This window comes from Dermacentor andersoni, chromosome 8 (genome assembly GCF_023375885.2).
Source record: "Dermacentor andersoni chromosome 8, qqDerAnde1_hic_scaffold, whole genome shotgun sequence".
NCBI lineage: Eukaryota > Metazoa > Arthropoda > Arachnida > Ixodida > Ixodidae > Dermacentor > Dermacentor andersoni.
The window spans coordinates 70,507,851-70,525,739 of NC_092821.1; the positions used below are offsets into that span (position 1 = coordinate 70,507,851).

Consider the following 17,889-nt stretch of genomic DNA (forward strand, 5'->3'; position numbering starts at 1 on the left):
TTTTCATGGCTACTGACTTTTCCTGTGTTGCGATGACACTACCCCTGGGTCGTTGTCGGTGATTTGAGTGTGGATGTGTCGTGACCGAAAAGGGAGTGGTTTACGCGTTTCGTCCTGCAGACGTCGCTTGCGATGCGACACTTATCCAGCGCAATCGACCACCAAGCGGCGTAGGTTCATCGATTTGAGATTATCAAAGAGTATGTTCGCAGTTGCGAGTATGCCGATCAGTGTATATCATAGCGACCACAAAGCCATTGCGACCGTCGATACTAAGTGAGAATGAGCGATGCAATAAAGTCTTTACCACAAGTTTTCTCACGACTACGTTTGCAGCTGCGTTGGTCATCCAGCTTCGCAGGGCGGAATGGCCTTGATTTTTTTTCAGAACGTCGACAACAGCCCGGGGTGCATAGTGAAACATTATGAATAGTTATTTTACCGTTGCAAGTGACATATTTAGCATTAATAGGTTTGTGAGAACTACATTCGCATCTAAGGTTTTTAATCCGATGTATTTCCTCTTGGAGCTAAATAACAAGCGCGCACTGCAACATGATTGCACTAGAGCACGCGCACATTACATCAGCGCATTCGTATAGGCGTTGAAGGTCCCAGCGCCGACCACCAAGCACAGACCGCCAAAACTGGCGAATGAGTGAAAGAAATATATTTGCTTTGAAACAAAAGAGGCAAAGAAGGTTAATGCTAATATTGTTTCATATAGTTACAGCGAATTGTGATCCTTCTATACTGACGTGAAGCTAGAGATGTCCTGCGTTGTCGTAATAAGTTTCGCGCTTTCGAAAAGAAAAAAAAACAAGAATTTTCTCATGGAGCACTTAACGGTGGATTCTTCTTATCATCAACAAGCGCACACCAAGCACATGATAGTTTATTGAGCTTAGGGTGTACGCTTGGTAGTGCTTGTTGCGAAGGGTCTCATGCACATGAGCGTTTCTATTTCTATAGGTGAAAATCCGCGAAATGATCCTGTCAAGCCAGGATGTTTTCGAAGCATTTACAAAGATCGCGCCGGAGGGAGAAGTGGAACGAGCAGCCAGAACCTGCAACAGTTGGGTGGTGACATTGTTGAAAGAACTGAAGATACATGTGCCCTTTGAGGTACAGTGCATTGCTGGTCTGGTAAGTGTGTGTTTCATGGCATCAATAAACGCAAACTCAGTAGCCTTTTATTACTGCGCAATGGAAAACGGGTATTATGATTACATGAACCTATTGGAAGACGAAAAAAAGTGAGAGCAGTAGGTACGCTTGACATCAGCTTGCGATTGGCAAACAATCCATATTGGCGATCCACCACATCGTTCGAGCAAAAGTAATGTTTAATTATAGAAAAATCGTTCCCTTTTTCGCTGCATTTCACAGACGACTCAAGTAGCGACGCATCATTTTGCCGTAGACACTGTGCCGCTATGCCAAACTGTACCTGAGTGTTACCTCGCTCAGGCACCACATCACTCGTGAAAGTGGGGCCCTTGACGGCACCTATAACCTGCGGCGAATGGTGACACCGAGAGACTGGTTGAAAGAAAAAAAATTTGCGGCTTCTTGGAAGGTGGTCTCTCCGAAGCCCCTGAATTTTTGAGCACCACACTTTTCTTGAGAGTGAAGATGTTTCGGGCTTACATAAAATGTAGATCTCCGCAGAAGCAAATGAATTGGAGCTCTTTACTGAGCAAACAGTTCGTTCGAAGTGAACTGCAGGGTCGCCGTTTGTGTCAGTATGCAGATATCGGCTGTGAACCAAAATGTACCAGAAAATCAGACTTCATTACGCAGAATACTACGAAGCGCTACGTGCTGTCTCTTTCCTGGCGTGTAATTGTTTTTAGCCGTTCTTATTTTACAGGAATAATTGAATATGGCACACGTGGTATTTTCAGAGTTTAAAAGGAATATGCTTCCAAAGTAAAATTGGCAAGCACACATAGCAACTCTATAGCAGATTTGAAATACCTGAGGGACCACGAATTGGCCAAGGTTGCAAGGGAAATATGAGAGGCAGATTCTTGGTGTGTGAATTTCCGCAAGTCGCAGCTTAAGTGGATTACACTGACAAGGGCTTTCACAGGCAAGGTGAACATATGGAATTTCATATATCTGGCAGAACTTCCGCTCATGGGCCAGTTACTACAGCGGAAGCTGTTATGGTCTCATTGCAACAGCCGTTCTAGTTGGCGTACGTCCGGTATACGTAGCAGCTACCACAAGTAATGGAGAAAACACCCTGTTCACGCCGGGATCGAGCCAGGGCCCGCTGCGTGGGAGTCAGCTACTCTACCACTGAGCCACTCCAGTGCTTGCTAGCATGCAACAGAAAAAATTGCTTTAAAGGCACCCTAGCGCATGTCAAATCTTTGCGCGATGTGACATGCGCGCTGCGTAGTGTCGATACGTGCACATTTCGCATGGCAGTTGCAATGACACGGCAGTTAAACTAGGTTTGAGGAAGAAAAAGGAGTTTAAGGAGTTGCATGTATGAAAGAATGCTAGAAAAAATTTATATTTTCTACCTCAATAAATCAAGCTGGCTAGGTGACTATGTGACCGCCGCGTTTCAAAGGGGCTGTGAATAAATCATTCTCATTATGAACATCGTTTTGTGTCAGTTGCCGTGCCTTGCGACGCGAGATGCTTGCCGCCTATACGTGCGTCCTTTGCATTGCAGTTGCATAATATTACATGGGGTGGCACGCCATGGAGCAATTGCATAGGTAGTAGTAGAAGGTGGATAGAGGAATCTTGAGGAAGAAAAATATGATTGGCATATGAAAAATGTCCCCTCCATCTAGTCATGATGACCAGGAAGTCGCAAGCTTCTATGAAGACGTGAAATTGGCGATGGGTAAAGTCAAAACAAAATACACCATACTGATGGGCGACTTCAATGTCAAGGTAGGCAAGAAGCAGGGTGGAGACAAGTCAGTGGGGGAATATGGCATAGGCACTAGGAATAGCAGGGGAGAGCTATTAGTAGACTTTGCAGAACAGAATATTATGCGGATAATGAATACTTTCTTCCGCAAGCGGGATAGCCGAAAGTGGACGTGGAGAAGCCCGAATGGCGAGACTAGAAATGAAATAGACTCTGCGCTAAGCCTGGCATCATACAAGATGTGGACGTGCTCGGCAAGTTGCGCTGCAGTGACCATAGGATGGTAAGAAGTCTAATTAGCCTAGACCTGAGGAGGGAACGGAAGAAACTGGTACATAAGAAGCCGATCAATGAGTTAGCAGTGCTAGGAAAAATAGAGGAATTCCGGATCAAGCTACAGAATAGTTATTCGGCTTTAACTCAGGAAGAAGACCTTAGTGTTGAAGTAATGAACGACAATCTTACGGGCATCATTAAGGACTGTGCAACAGAAGTCGGTGGTAACTCCGTTAGGCAGGATACCAGTAAGCTATCGCAGGAGACGAAAGATCTGATCAAGAACCGCCAATGTATGAAAGCCTCTAACCCTACAGCTAGAATAGAACTGGCAGAACTTTCCAAGTTAATCAACAAGCGTAAGACATCTGACATAAGGAAGTATAATATGGATAGAATTGAACATGCTCTCAGGAACGGGGGAAGCCTAAAAGCAGTGAAGAAGAAACTAGCAATTGGCAAGAATCAGATGTATCCGTTAAGAGACAAATCCGGCAATATCATTACTAATATGGATGAGATAGTTCAAGTGGCTGAGGAGTTCTAGATAGATTTATACAGTACCATTGGCACCTACGACGATAATGAAAGAGAGAATAGTCTAGAGGAATTTGAGATCCCACAAGTAACGCCGGAAGAAGTAAAGAAAGCCTTGGGAGCTATGCAAAGGGGGAAGGCAGGTGGGGTGGATCACATAACAGCAGATTTGTTGAAGGATGGTGGACAGATTGTTCTTGAGAAACTGGCCACCCTGTATACGCAATGCCTCATGACCTCGAGAGTACCGGAATCTTGGAACAACGCTAACATAATCCTGATTCATAAGAAAGGAGACGCCAAAGACTTGAAAAATTATAGACCGATCAGCTTACTGTCCGTTGGCTACAAAATATTTACTAAGGTAATCGCAAATAGAATGACGAACACCTTAGACTTCTGCCAAGCAAAGGACCAGGCAGGATTCCGTAAAGGCTACTCAACAATAGACCATATTCACACTATCAATCAGGTGAAAGAGAAATGTGCGGAATATAACCAACCCTTATATCTAGCTTTCATTGATTACGAGAAAGTGTTTGATTCTGTCGAAACCTCTGCAGTCATGGAGGCATTACGGAATCAGGGTGTACACGAGCCGTATGTAAAAATACTGAAAGATATCTATAGCGGCTATAAAGAAAGCAACAAAATCTCAATAAAGAAAGCCGTCAGGCAGGGAGATACGGTCTCGACAATGCTATTCACAGCGTGTTTACAGGAGGTATTCAGAGAGCTGGATTGGGAAGAACTGGGGATAAGAGTTTATGGAGAATACCTCAGTAACTTGCGATTCGCTGATGATATTGCCTTACTTAGTAACTCAGTGGACCAATTGCAATGCGTGCTCACTGACCTGGAGAGGCAAAGCAGAAGGGTGGGTCTAAAAATTAATCTGTAAAAAGCTAAGGTAATGTTTAACCGCCTCGGAAGAGAACAGCAGTTTACGATAGGTAGCGAGGCGCTGGACGTGGTAAGGGACTGTATCTAGTTAGGACAGCTAGTGACCGCATATCCGATCATGAGACTGAAATAATCAGAAGAATAAGAATAGGCTGGGGTGCTTTTGGCAGGCATTCTCAGATCATGAACAGCCGGTTGCCATTATCCCTCAAGAGAAAAGTGTATAACAGCTGTGTCTTACCAGTACTCACGTACGGGGCTTGGAGAAACTTGGAGGCTTACGAAAAAGGTTCTACTTAAATTGAGGACGACGCAACGAGCTATGGAAAGAATAATGATAGGTGTAACGTTAAGGGATAAGAAAAGAACAGATTGGGTGAGGGAGCAAACGCGAGTTAATGACATCTTAGTTGCAATCAAGAAAAAGAAATAGGCATGGGCAGGACATGTAATGAGGAGGGAAGATAACGGATGGTGATTAAGGGTTACGGACTGGATTTCAAGGGACGGGAAGCGTAGCAGGGGGAGGCAGAATGTTAGGTGGGCGGATGAGATAAAGAAGTTTGCAGGGACGACATGGCCACAATTAGTACATGACCGGTGTAGTTGGAGAAGTATGGGAGAGGCCTTTGCCCCGCAGAAGGCGTAACCAGGATGATGATGATGATGTGGTGGGCAGTACGCGGGGTCCAGAAGTGTTGCCGCTAAAACGCGCACGGCTGACACTAGTGCGCCATCGCCACAGCCAGGAGCGCGTCATGGCAAATCAGGCGGTGCTGCGCTAAAATCCATGGTGCTACGAGCGGGAAGGATGCCCTAACTTCCTCAAGAAGATATCAAGAGCGTGATCAGGCCGCGAAGGGGACTCAATATTTCCGAGATTGGCACTGTTATGGTGGCTGATGCAATACTCGCCATAGCTGGCATAAGTCAGGAAGATCTATGCCAAGATACTCTATGCCCGAATCTACAGGAAAATATTTGGTTGCCAGTGCTCCGCAAGCGCGAGAATGCGAGCCGCTACCTTCGGATGAGGCAGATACTCATCTCGGGCAAGGTATACGAACTCACTGCACAGTCAATGTGCAAGGGGCCTTCAAGATGGCCCTAACGTCATCGATGCTAACATCGTCAACACCAATAATCCACTTGCACTAGCAGCAAACAGAATTGCGCAGACCGGCACAGTCATTGTCACATTCGACGGGCATCGTGTAGCGAACTTTGTCAGGTATGGACCGTTACTCATGCAGTGCTCGCTCTACCGCAAGCAAATCAATGTGTGCTATTCGTGCGGCCGCCTCGGCCATCGCGCCGACGTGTGCCCCACTCCCGGTGACGCGATTTGCCGTGACTGTAGTGACCCTAATCCCGATGAGCAGCATCAGTGTTCCCCTAAGTGTAAACTGTGTGGTGGCCAGCATCTCATGGCTAGTAAGGACTGTGCTCAAAGGTTCAAGATCTCATGCATCGTGCATCGTCGTCGCATTGAGTGCGCCAAGATGGCGGGTGCCGCGTCACCGTCCCCTTAGCGGCGCTCCGACACCGCGGACGAGTTCCAGGCTTCGTCAACCCCGGGCACTCAGCGCAGAGGACGCTCCCGATCCAGGGACCGCTCGAGAGTCCGTTCCGTATCCAGGGACTACTCTGCTTCCAGGACACACTCCGGCTCCCGCCATGGGTCCAGAGGACGGGCCTGTTCCCGGGGACGCTCCGGTTCTCGGCCTCGCTCCAGCTTCAGGCCGAGGCACGACACGCCAGGGGGACCAGGTCCCGCTACCGCACGCCCACCGCCCTTAGAAGCAAGAAGTTGCCGCTCTCCTGGGCCAAGAAGGTTTGAGGGGAATGTGAGGCCCCAAGAGGTGACGACCTGCCTTGCGATTCGCACCACGCAAACGAGCTCGGGGTGTTGTGACAAGTTAACGAGCAGTTGAGAAAAGAAAACGCGCAGGTCAAGCAAGAAATGAGCAGGCTAGCTGTGGAGATGGCGGAGATTACGAAGCTCGCGCTGTCACCCTTTCGCACAATCCGCTTTGGCTCTGCGTCGAGCGGTAGAGGAGGGACAGGAAGACGAGACTGTAAAAATACTCTCGGAACTCTACAATGCCTTCGCCAGCATGCAGGCTAGCTTAGTAAAGGTCCAGGAAGCTATAGCGCACCCCAAAATGGGCTTAGGTGCACTCAGTGAACGCACAAGAAAACTGGAGGAGGTCGATGCCAGGAGACAACCCAGCCCAGCTCCTTCGCAGGTCGCAGCACGACGCTATGCAATAGCGCACCCACGGAGGACGCGATTCTTTGGCCCGCTCAACCCTCCTCTGAGCCTAAATATGGATAGTGCAGGCGAGAACTTTACTACCTGGCAATAGAACTACGGAGAGTTTCCCATCAAGAAACCGCTTCTGCAGCAGTATTTGAGAACTCTCGCAGCTAAGCCACAAATCATCGCTATTCAGGAAGTTACGACTAGTACCCCTATCAAACTCGCGGGTCATCTGGTAGTATCATCACATTCAGGAGTTAGGGGAGTTGCTACCCTCGTCAACAAATGGTACAATGGCCTCTTTTCGACCTCGCCTAAGGTAGTGGTGGCATCGAGTACTTCATGACCAAAATCCTCTTGAACGCACCCAGAAAGGACCTCAGAAGACACAGACTCAACGTATACTTCAGCCCCAGCTAACGCGGGGCGAGGGTAAACTCTCTCCTCAAGAGGGCCGTCAGAGTGGCCGGTGGACACCCCCTTGTCGTCGTCGGGGATTTCAACGCCCAGCACAGGGTGTGGAGTAGACCTATGACACGCCCAAGGGACGCGAGCTGTGGCAGACGGTGATGGATGCGGACTTGACCCTCATCACCGATAAGGATTCTCCCACTAGGAGAGGCAACTCCACATGCCGGGGCACTAGCCCAGACCTCTGTTTTGTCAAGAACACAGGGGAGGTCAAGTCGGTCAACAAGACTCTATACCTCGGTAGTTACCAGTACGTCGTCGAAGTCTTCCTCGCGATTGCCCAACATAGGATGAGGAAATTCAATTTGATCGACTGGGACGTTTTCCGCAAGATCAGAAAACGAGCGCGCACCGACGGCCGCGACAGATTTTGAAGGTTGCGGTGGCGACCAAAGAGGTCGCCACAGACCTCGACGTTGAAAAGATGGATAACAGGCTGGCACACCTGCTGGAAGTCAACAAACCCTCCTCACGAGATGGAAGGGGCAGAAGCATAAGAGGAGGCTCCGCAAGAAGGTTTCCGAGGTTAACAGGGAGATTGAAGAGCCTGCAAGAATATGTGTAAGCAACAATGGGAGGAGCTCTGCGCATCCGTCGTGGGTTAGCTCAGATGAGGGTAGAGCTGGGGTCTGCTCAAACATCTTCTCGATCAGGGCAGCACCAGATCCAGCCAGAGACGATCCCTCGCGCGAGCCATCCACCTTGCTACGGACTCTACCCCGGATGAATTGATTGTCGACATGCTCATAGACAAGTAACTGCCAGTCGCAGATAGCTCTGACCCTACCCAGTTGCCGGACTACGCGCGGTGTGCGGTGCCGGAGTTGGACCTGGACTTTACTGCGGCCGAGATCCGAGATGTCCTCTTCGCCATCAACGTCAAATCCACCGCTGGCCCAGGTGGCGGAACTAACAGGATGCTCAGGAATCTTGATGATGAGTCTATCGACTTCCTCACTGAAAGGATTAATGAAGTCTGGCGCAGTGGACAGGTCCCCACAATGTGGAAGACGGCCTGCACAGTACTCATCCCCAAACCCTGTAAAGCACCAGGAATCGGCAATCTAAGACCAATTTCCATGACACCCTGTGTTGGTAAGGTCGCAGAGCATGCCCTGCTCAACAGCCTCAAGATACACGTCGAGACCAATGACATGCACACCCCCAGTATGATTGGTTTCACAGCCGGCCTCTCAACTCAGGACGCCATGAAGCTGATAAAGCATCAGATCATCGACCGGCGCACAGAAGATACCAGAGCCATCCTTGGATTAGACCTGCAGAAGGCCTTCGACAATATGTCACACGAAATAATTCTCCAGTCTATTGCCGGCCTCGGGCTCAGGAAGAGGGCCTACGACTTCGTCTGATCCTTCCTTAGCCAGAGAACTGCTAAGCTCAAGATCGAAGGATACCTCTCGCAAGAGATCACCCTCGGTTCACGCGGCACGCCTCAGGGCTCAGTCAGCTTGCCAACATTATTCAACATCGCTATGATTGGGCTTTCCAAGGAGCTCGCAAAGATTCAAGGAATCAACCATATCATGTGCGCAGATGACATCACCATCTAGTGCGTCGGCAGGAGCGACGGTCACGTTGAGGTCGCCATGCTAAGCGCCATCGATGCGACCGAGTGCTCCCTCCCCCCACTGGGCTCAGATGTTCTCCATTCAATTCTAATTACTGCTCTACAAGAAAAAGACCCAGAGGCGGCGGCCTTCGTGATTTGAAACCGGCGTCCAAGACCGAAATACGGCTTTTCACTGGTGATGGGTCGCCGGTGCCCAGAGTGTCCTCGCTTCGAATATTGCAGCTGTATACCGAGTCTAACGGTGCCAATGGAAACGCACTCAGAAAGATCACCGTCAAGACGGAGAGTGCTCTCGGCCTCATCCGAAGGAGGGCCAACAGGCACTGGGGAATTAAGGAAGACAATGTGATCCGCATTATACATGCTTTTGTGCTCTCCCACTTTTCATATGCGGCGTCCATGCCTAATTGGCATATTGCAGAGAGGAACAAGCTCAATTACTTCATCAGAAAGGTCTTTAAGCTTGCCCTCGGCTTACCTGTAAGCACTCACACCGAAAAGCTGCTCAAACTCGGAGTCCACAATACGCTCGAAGAAATAATCGAGGCGCAAGAGTTCTCACAGCTGCTCAAGGTATCCAGCACCCCGGCGGGCCGCAAGATACTCGACGAGATGGGCCTCAAACCGTTAGAACAGTGTCCCGACGCCGTGCGGATTCCCAGCCACATCAGCTCTTAACTGCGCATCACGCCCATTCCCCGCAATATGCACCCCGCAAACAACGTCGGCAGATGTCGGGCCAGGGTTAGAGCTCTACTCGAGCATGTTCGAAACAACCACATTGAGGCAAGTTTCGTGGATGCCGCTGCATATGTCCAACAAGAGGCATTCGCCGTCTCCATCGTCGACTCCACGCACAGGTTCACTTGCTGTGCTACGGTGCGCACTTCGAGGCCCGTGGTAGCCGAAGAGGTTGCAATCGCGCTGGCTGTGCTCGATGGTCTCAGAGAGGCAACATATATTCCTAGGCAGCCAATAAGGGCTACCAAACCGGGATGGCCTCTCCTCAGGCCCTCCGCATTCTCCAAAGCGCCAAAATTATATCTCCGCATTGTCTCAATTTATTTCCCGCTAACTTGGGATCGACTGAGGGCTCTCCCTGTAACCCTAACAAAGGGGCGCAGGAGGCCGTGCGAAGTATCACTGACCGCGCCGCCTTCGCAGTCCATGTGCCCCGCGGGGAACGTTCAATGAGGTTACCAAAAACTACTATCTGTCTAGGCGGGTAAACCCCCTCCCGCACCCGGCCTTATGCAAGGCGCGGGCGGTGACCCTCCGACTGTTGCAAGCCCGTGCGTATCGTAACCTTGCGGTTCTTCATGCAATGTACCCTGAAAGGTATACCAGTACGGACTGCCCTGCCTGTGGACTAAGGGCAACATTGGATATTGTGTCGTAGGAGTCTGAAGCCATCGGCTCCTCCTTCAGCGAGGATAGTTGGGCTGCGCTCTTGGCCAGCCCTGAGCTCAACGACCAAACCCTGGCCGTCAAGAGTGCCCGCGATCAGGCCCTCAAGCTTGGCTTGGCGGTCCCTACGTGGGACTAGCGTTGTAGCGCGGGGCGGCCCCTGCGTCTTCTTCGGACCTAAGTTATTTCATTCACTCACGGAGATGTATAAATATTGGTGTAATGAAAAATATGTATGGCATAATTGATTAATTCAAGCAGACTAGGTGACTATCCCCATCCAGTTTCAAAAGGAATGCCATTAAATCATGACTATCATCACCATAGCCTCATGCCGTTTGACACGCGATGGAACATGCGCGCCAAATAGCATGGATGCGCAAAAGCTTTGCAGTTCCGTTATATTTCACCAGATATCCCGACATGTTAAATTATGGGGTTTTACATGCGAAAACCACTTTCTGATTATGAGGCGTACCATAGTGGAGGATTCCGAAAATCTTGACCACCTAGGGTTCTTTAACGTGCACCTAAATCTTAGTACCCGGTTGTTTCTCCATCGAAATGCGACCACCGTGGCCAGGCTTCGATCCTGTGACCTCATGCTCAGCAGCCCAACACCATAACCACTGAGCAACCACGACGCGTGTACCGACATGTTGCAGTCGAAAATAGCAGTTACATGCTGCATTTGGAAGTACTGCGTGTTCGGCGTGTTGGTAATCCACACTCAAGGAAAAATTGTGCAAACGAACAGGGAGGAGATAGAAAAACACGGTTATGCGCTCGTTCGTGTTTTGCTATCTCGTCCCTGTTAGTTTGCCCCATGCTTCCTTGAGCCTGCTGCGTGTAACTGGACCTTGTTAACTCAAGCAGCGTAGGGGACTATTTGTTACCACCCCATTTCGAAGGGGAAGCCAATAAACCATCATTATCATCATCAACAACAGCAACGTATCATGCTCCGGGTCACGGAGTGGGCCATGTCCACCACGTCATCTGTTTACACGTGTTGACTCTTCGGTTGATGTTATGGCCCCTCCTCGCAAGGTGGGAACCGCTGCTGAAAAAGCAAATGGCAGAGCTACGCCCGCGGCTGCTCTGTGACTGTGCTGCGTGTGCCGCGCAGATGCGTGTGCCGCGATTTTTATATTTGAATGACTGTGACACTACATAAACCTCTGCCACCGTTAGGGCAGACACAAATGATGGCAGAGTTTTGTTTCTCGTGCTGTCTCACCACTTTGTCATGCGCTGCCTCACCAACTATAAAAATTTGGAGGACGTTTAATCTTCGCCTTTAAGAGTGCAACGCGATAGCATTCCAAGATTTCTGACATGCTTCTCAAGGCTCTTGGCAACTATAGCTTTGTAACTGTAATATTTACCGGGAAGTGCTGGCGGGGAACATTATGCACAAAGGCGAGCTTTCTAGTAGAAACGCGGCCTCTTGCGTGGGCCGATCCCGGAGGTAAAGCTTAGACGCGCCAGAAAAATTACATCACCTTCAGGTTTCTGTTATTGTTTCGTACTTTTAATTGTTAAGCATGAGAAGATTTAACATAAAATGAATGCGCTGCTGGGGTTTTGTTTCATGACATTTGCTTGTGGGTTTTCATTCTCAAAAATAAGAGGAATAACTTTGCTGCGAATGTAAGACAAGATTTGAGCAACGTTGGTGATAGACTCGTGTGGTAATATAATCCGTATATACCGCATGTTATGTAGCAGTGCGTGGGATATACATATACTTAAATATATACGGCAATTTTGCTCACGGACAACGACGTCGACGCCGGATTTTCTGCTACACGGGTCCGTTAACACTCTCGCCTTTATTACTCGCAATTTAGTTGAGAAAGTCACCCTGTATGCCAGAATTAAGGAATATAAAATCTTCCTATCACTATCCAAGGCTGGAGTAGGAATAAACAGATACGATTGCTTTTTACACGAAATACAAATACATTTCGAGCAGACAGCTTCGTAAGCTTATGAAAATCCACGTGCAGAGGTCCTGATGCGTCTGTAGCGGACAATGGTCACGGATATATGACAAGCATCTATGCTAGTCTAAGAACACCTTAGAAAGCCTCATATTATAAGCTCTCACAGGAAAGAAACTCCTATGAATTGGCTTACGGGATACAGAGTTCAGCGTTCTGACATGCACTGTAAGCACATTATGCTCCTTCGTGCACCTGTTTTGTGCCAGCCACAGAACTTGTACTCGAGCTGCCAAGATACGTCCAGTAGCGACAATAAATTAATAGTCGAAACTGTTAACGTCTCTTCGAAATTGAGCTTTAGTGCACGACCAAAGCAAGGGTCTATCTTGCACTTGTTCCCTCCTTATATATATGCGAACGTACCGCCAGCTGTTGTATACAGGAACGTGATTACACCAAAGAAGTTGACGCCTAATAACGCATCTTCGTTTTGGTTTTTGAAGCTCAAAACATTTTTTTAGTAGTGTGTCATTTAAGGTTTAAGTAAAAGCACGTACGCTTTTTACAGCACTTCAAAGCCATGAATGCGGCTATGTCGGAGGAGTTTCTTAAAGAAGTGATTAAGGATCTGCGCTTCGTATTCAAGGACAATGGCATAAACGCAGAGCCACGAAAGCCTTGTGCCACCGATGTACAGAGCGAAAGCAGCGAGGAAACAATTAAAGGAGTGGCCACCATTTCCAAAGGAAAGGTGGGTGTTATTTCATTTTTCCAGTGGTCTCACACTAACAGATGCATAAGAAGCTGCATAATATGCCGTTACGCTGGTTTCAGTCTTCTTTAGCGCAATTGCTCTTTAAAACCATGCTTAAACCCCCCGTGCATCTTGGGTCACAATTAATGCAGTCGCTACATAGGTAGAAAGTTTTTGCATTAGTACTATGATAGAGCTCAAAATCATACGAAAAAGCTATTGGGTTTGTGCTGGCATTCTTGTGTTGGATTCCAGATTGACGAAGAGCCATTCAATATGCAGCTAAGTAGCATCTTGTAGAAAAGTAGCATTAACTGTGAAGCATGCAGCGAAACAAAATGCTATGACTTATTTATTGTGTAATTAGAATTGCTATGAGGTACCCGTCCATTCTTTCAAACCCTTCACACGTTGTATGTATTTGTGTTCATGAGGCAGTTTGGCCTCAGCGGTGCAGCACAGTTATGCTACCGTGTTAAGTTCTCTGTCGACAAAATTAGAAATTGCTGTGCGTAGAGGCTAGGACAGTGTGGAAGTTTAATGAGTACCTAGGCAGCGATCGCATGTTAGAAAGTCAAGTAAATATCATTATTTGAATAGAATGGGAGGAAAAGAAGACGTAGCAGGAAAAGCGCGGGCATCTTTGCGCTTAGCTATTTATACCACCCTGTAATGAAGCAGAACTAAGGCGCGAAACAGCACGTTCTTTATAAATTACGGCGTACGCCCTAGCACATAAACATAGTATTGAAAGGCGATGTTTACATTACACCCAAACAAGCTAATTCAAGTCGCCGTGACTAACCAACCAGTTCAATATTTTTATTGCAGGAGAGGTCGAAAGCTGCAGGAAATTGAATGGGGTAACGAGTACGTCCTGCGTCTCAGTCTTTCGACTTTCACCTGACCACTGAAGCCAGGCGGAAGTAGAGCGATATGCTGGGCAGATAACCTTGACAAGAGGCTTCTTTGCTGGCCCCTTCAGAACTTTTTAGTGAGGAAGGTAACGCAGCGCCTAACGCAAAAAAATGAAAGAAAAGAAAGTATGGGCTGCTATGCCTATGCGGTTATGTATTTATCGGATATTTGAGATAGGTCAGTACTCGTGACGGTCGAGCACGCTACGAGCAGGTGAGAGATTCGGCTATCTGGTGCCGTCTGTAATTAGGCGCCTATCTCGACACCAACACGGCATATTCCTATTATTCTTAGGCAGAAGACGCAGTTGACCTTTCTTCAGCCAACAGCGATCCTACTGGCGACGATAGTCACCTATTCGGAGTAGAAGATACTTGAAGCCAATTAATTGACAGTCGCAATATAAGTTACTGATACACGTGTTGAAGAAAACATAGACTGACTAAATGCGCAACCGTTGTAGTGAGAAACGACTGCCACTCGAACCCCAGCAACAAAGGCAATGGAATTATGAGAAAACAAAACTATGTTAGTTTGCCACAATATTTAGCATCAAGGTTTATGAGCGCTGTTTGGTGCATTTGGAACGCCGGAACGTTGTTATCATGCAACACATTAAATGGTTTGAATGATTTACATATAAAAAGAAAGGCCATGTCCAATCAGCCTATGTCCATTATGACTTATAGGCTTTACATCAACATTTCACAATGTTAAGGTATTACCGACGCTCACTTCTCTATCCGCTACGATAAAAAGACAAATAGAAAACACGAGAAGAAATGAAAGTTCAGGATTGAGAACATGACAAATATGGATAGCTGATGTTCAGGTAGAACTCAAAAAAGAAATACATATGCTTGGGCATGTTGGTGGACGTTAATAACCTAATTTTAGCGCCCAAAAAAAGAACACAGTACTAAAAGGTACGACGTCTTCGTATTATACGTTTTAGTCTCACGTGCTTGTTGTGCGCTAAAAAAGTTTCCAAGAATAAGTGAATATGGGGGGGGGGGGGGCAGGTATTACAATGCGTGTTGCGTGTAGAGAGAGAAAATGACAACGTTGGTTGCTACGGGAAGTGAAACTGAGTCGAAGGTGCAAGAGGATTAATATGTATGCCGAAGATATGAAGGTCTCAGGCCCAATAGAGCATCTACTCGCGCCAGATAGCGATAATTGGAAGGTCAATATGAAGCTGACAAACTTCAAAGGCGATGAAAAATGCGTAGATACTATGTACACGTTGCTGTTTCCTACAACATGCCGCAAGCGTTTCGATATAACATTTTGCTAAGTCGCGTAACAGAGGCCATGCTATATTGTAAACAGTCAGCGGTCATGTATACTTAATGCACAAATTTAAGGAAAATACAACGTACGACCACGCACTCTGATGACGTCTGTGAGCACCTTTTTTCTTAGGATAGCGTGAGGTAGGTAGGGAGGGGGGAAGTGTCTGTTTTTCTTAACTGAAGAACTATGGTCGCCAATGAGGAATGCCTTCAAAAGAATGACAAAAAGAACAACTAGACAGTTACTTTTCAACGGAGCAACGTTTTTTGTATGTTCAATTTGTTGCTTGCGTAGCGACATTTCTGCGTTTTACGTTTGCTGCAGTGAAGACGGCTCGAGATGCATTGCGCGCGGGGGTGACGGGGGTGATGGTATTACGCTAAAAGTGCGAAAGTGCGGATGAGACACCATCGGAAGACGGGACACAGTGCTTCGAAATCACCTGAGATCGATAGGAAGTGGAGAGAATTAAACAATAAAATTACCAACCTTCACCTACCGGAAAATGGTGGTAAGCGAAGCTTGCCCTCCGCGCACTTGAGCTTCGTCACGGCTAGGTAACCCATAGGTAATGATGCCGAATTGCTTTGGCCTCTCGCTCCCTCGGCTCGGGCTCTTCTCGTTGCAGTCGGATTGCCTTGGCTTGGACCGCTATAACGGCTGGATGGGCGCGCCTACGGCGAGCCCTTTCACGGGCCAGTTCTTGCCGCCGCTCGTCGAACGCTGCCCATTCTTCAGGGGACCGCGCAATGCGTTACCGTACCCTCCGTCTACCGAAACTGAACTGAACGGAAACGAAGCTGACGGGGGGAGAAGCGCGCGTGATGCCCTTTCATGCCCTTTCCCTCCCCGGCTGAAGTTAAACGGCTTCGATTGGTTGCGCGCGTGGCGTGAGCGCGCGCCTGCGCAGCTGAAATCCTTGCTAATGACTCACGCTCCGGCGCAGGCACAGCTGTCAACTCATCAAGCTGGCCTTTGCCGCAGCTCCTATTCTCTGGGAGCGACTGGGTTTTGGCATGACCATATGGCCACCAAAACTTGTGAGTCAATACAAGCTTCGCTTGACAAGGCGTAGTGGAAAAACAGTGCAAGCGTAGCTATATTTCGCGCACCCTGCGCACGTTGACATATACAGCATATGTTGGTACGAACCCATCTATCTCCTCTCTCCTGCTCAGTAAAGCCGGAAGTTACGGTGAATAAAAGGGTGCAAATGGGTATTTATGATTTCCTTTGTGAGTACTTCCATTTGGACAGTCTTATTCACCGCTCACAGAAAAAACGGCCGTGGCTTAGCTTGGTTAAGCCTGGTGATTGCGAAGCAATAGTGTCCGTAGCGCCCCTGGCGAGAGGAGCGGGAGTTAGGCCGCCGTTGGTGGCTACCGCCTCGCCTCGCGACGGCGTGAGATGGGGCCCCGTTTTTACACAGGTGGGGTGACGTCATACCGACCGTAGCGCCCCTGGTGAGAGGAGCGGGAGTTAGGCCACCGTTGGTGGCTACCGCCTCGCCTCGCGACGGCGTGAGATGGGGCCCCGTTTTTACACAGCTGGTGTGACGTCACACCGACCGTAGCGCCCCTGGTGAGAGGAGCGGGAGTTAGCCCGCCGTTGGTGGGTACCGCCTCGCCTCGCGACGGCGTGAGATGGGGCCCCGTTTTTACACAGCTGGTGTGACGTCACTCTAGGTCACGTGGTGTGACGTCACGCAGCGAGGTCACGCTAAAGGTCAATGGTGCCTACCACCGCCTCGCCACGGAACGGGCTGAAGTGCGACCTAAAGTAGCATTGCTTCGCAATAAAAAAGAGCAGCGCTACAAGCCGGGATACAAAGAAAGAACCACACAGACACAATGCGCTAATAACTGCGTGTTTATCATCTTGCTGAGTCTTTTGTACAGATCACTAAGGTAGCACCAACAAGACCATCAAAAGAAAACACACCTGGGTCAAAAGGAAACGAGGGAAAAAAACTTTGTGGCCAACGCATAACTGCTACAATGCAGTAACAAGAACATCGATTTCTTTCTTGGACTCGGAGACAGGCTCCTGACGCATTCACCACTTAAGCGGTTAATCACAATTTGTCTATTACAATAGAATCACTAAAACGTTATGCGCATTCAATACGCAATTTGGAATCTTTGCGAAGAGGAGCATTGCCAAAGTGGTTAAGTAAATGCTATGCTAATAAATGCGATGTGCACGATTCTGTTTTTTTTTATTCTATGTAATTTCTCATCACTTGCAGTGTTAATATTTATGCACCACACAGATCCTATAACTTTAATGTCATGTAACACACTGTTCACCGACATTTCAAATAGGCAAACAACAAATGGCGGTGATGCACTGTGGAAGACGTCGATGCAGTGTTGTCACGAGGAGAAAGGCGATGTACGATGCTTTTCGATTAAAGACCGATCGCGTAAGGATTGTGCACAAATAAACGCGAGACTTGTAAAAGTACAGATAAGCTTTATTTTCCCTTGCCCGCGGTCAGACTGGTGCCACAGTGCCATCATGCTATCTAATAAAGGCCATAAGGAAATAAAGGATTATATATTGACCCAGCACAGGGTTATAGCCCCAATATGAGAAATATAAAAAATAAAGGAAGCCTGTGAA

General features: G+C 48.1%; 1 protein-coding gene across 2 annotated transcripts in view; it reads left to right on the forward strand.

The window, feature by feature from the left end:
- LOC129386796 (uncharacterized) overlaps positions 1-17,889 on the forward strand; it is a 111,995-nt gene that overhangs the window by 63,765 nt on the left and 30,341 nt on the right. Inside the window, exons 2-3 of one of the 2 annotated variants that reach the window (XM_055075006.2) lie at positions 973-1,146; positions 12,865-13,047. In XM_055075006.2, the coding sequence (XP_054930981.1) occupies positions 988-1,146; positions 12,865-13,047 (342 nt within the window). In that variant the 5' untranslated portion in view covers positions 973-987. Of the gene's footprint in view, positions 1-63; positions 1,147-12,864; positions 13,048-17,889 lie in introns of those variants that run through there. The other variant, XM_055075005.1, reaches the window with a different exon arrangement.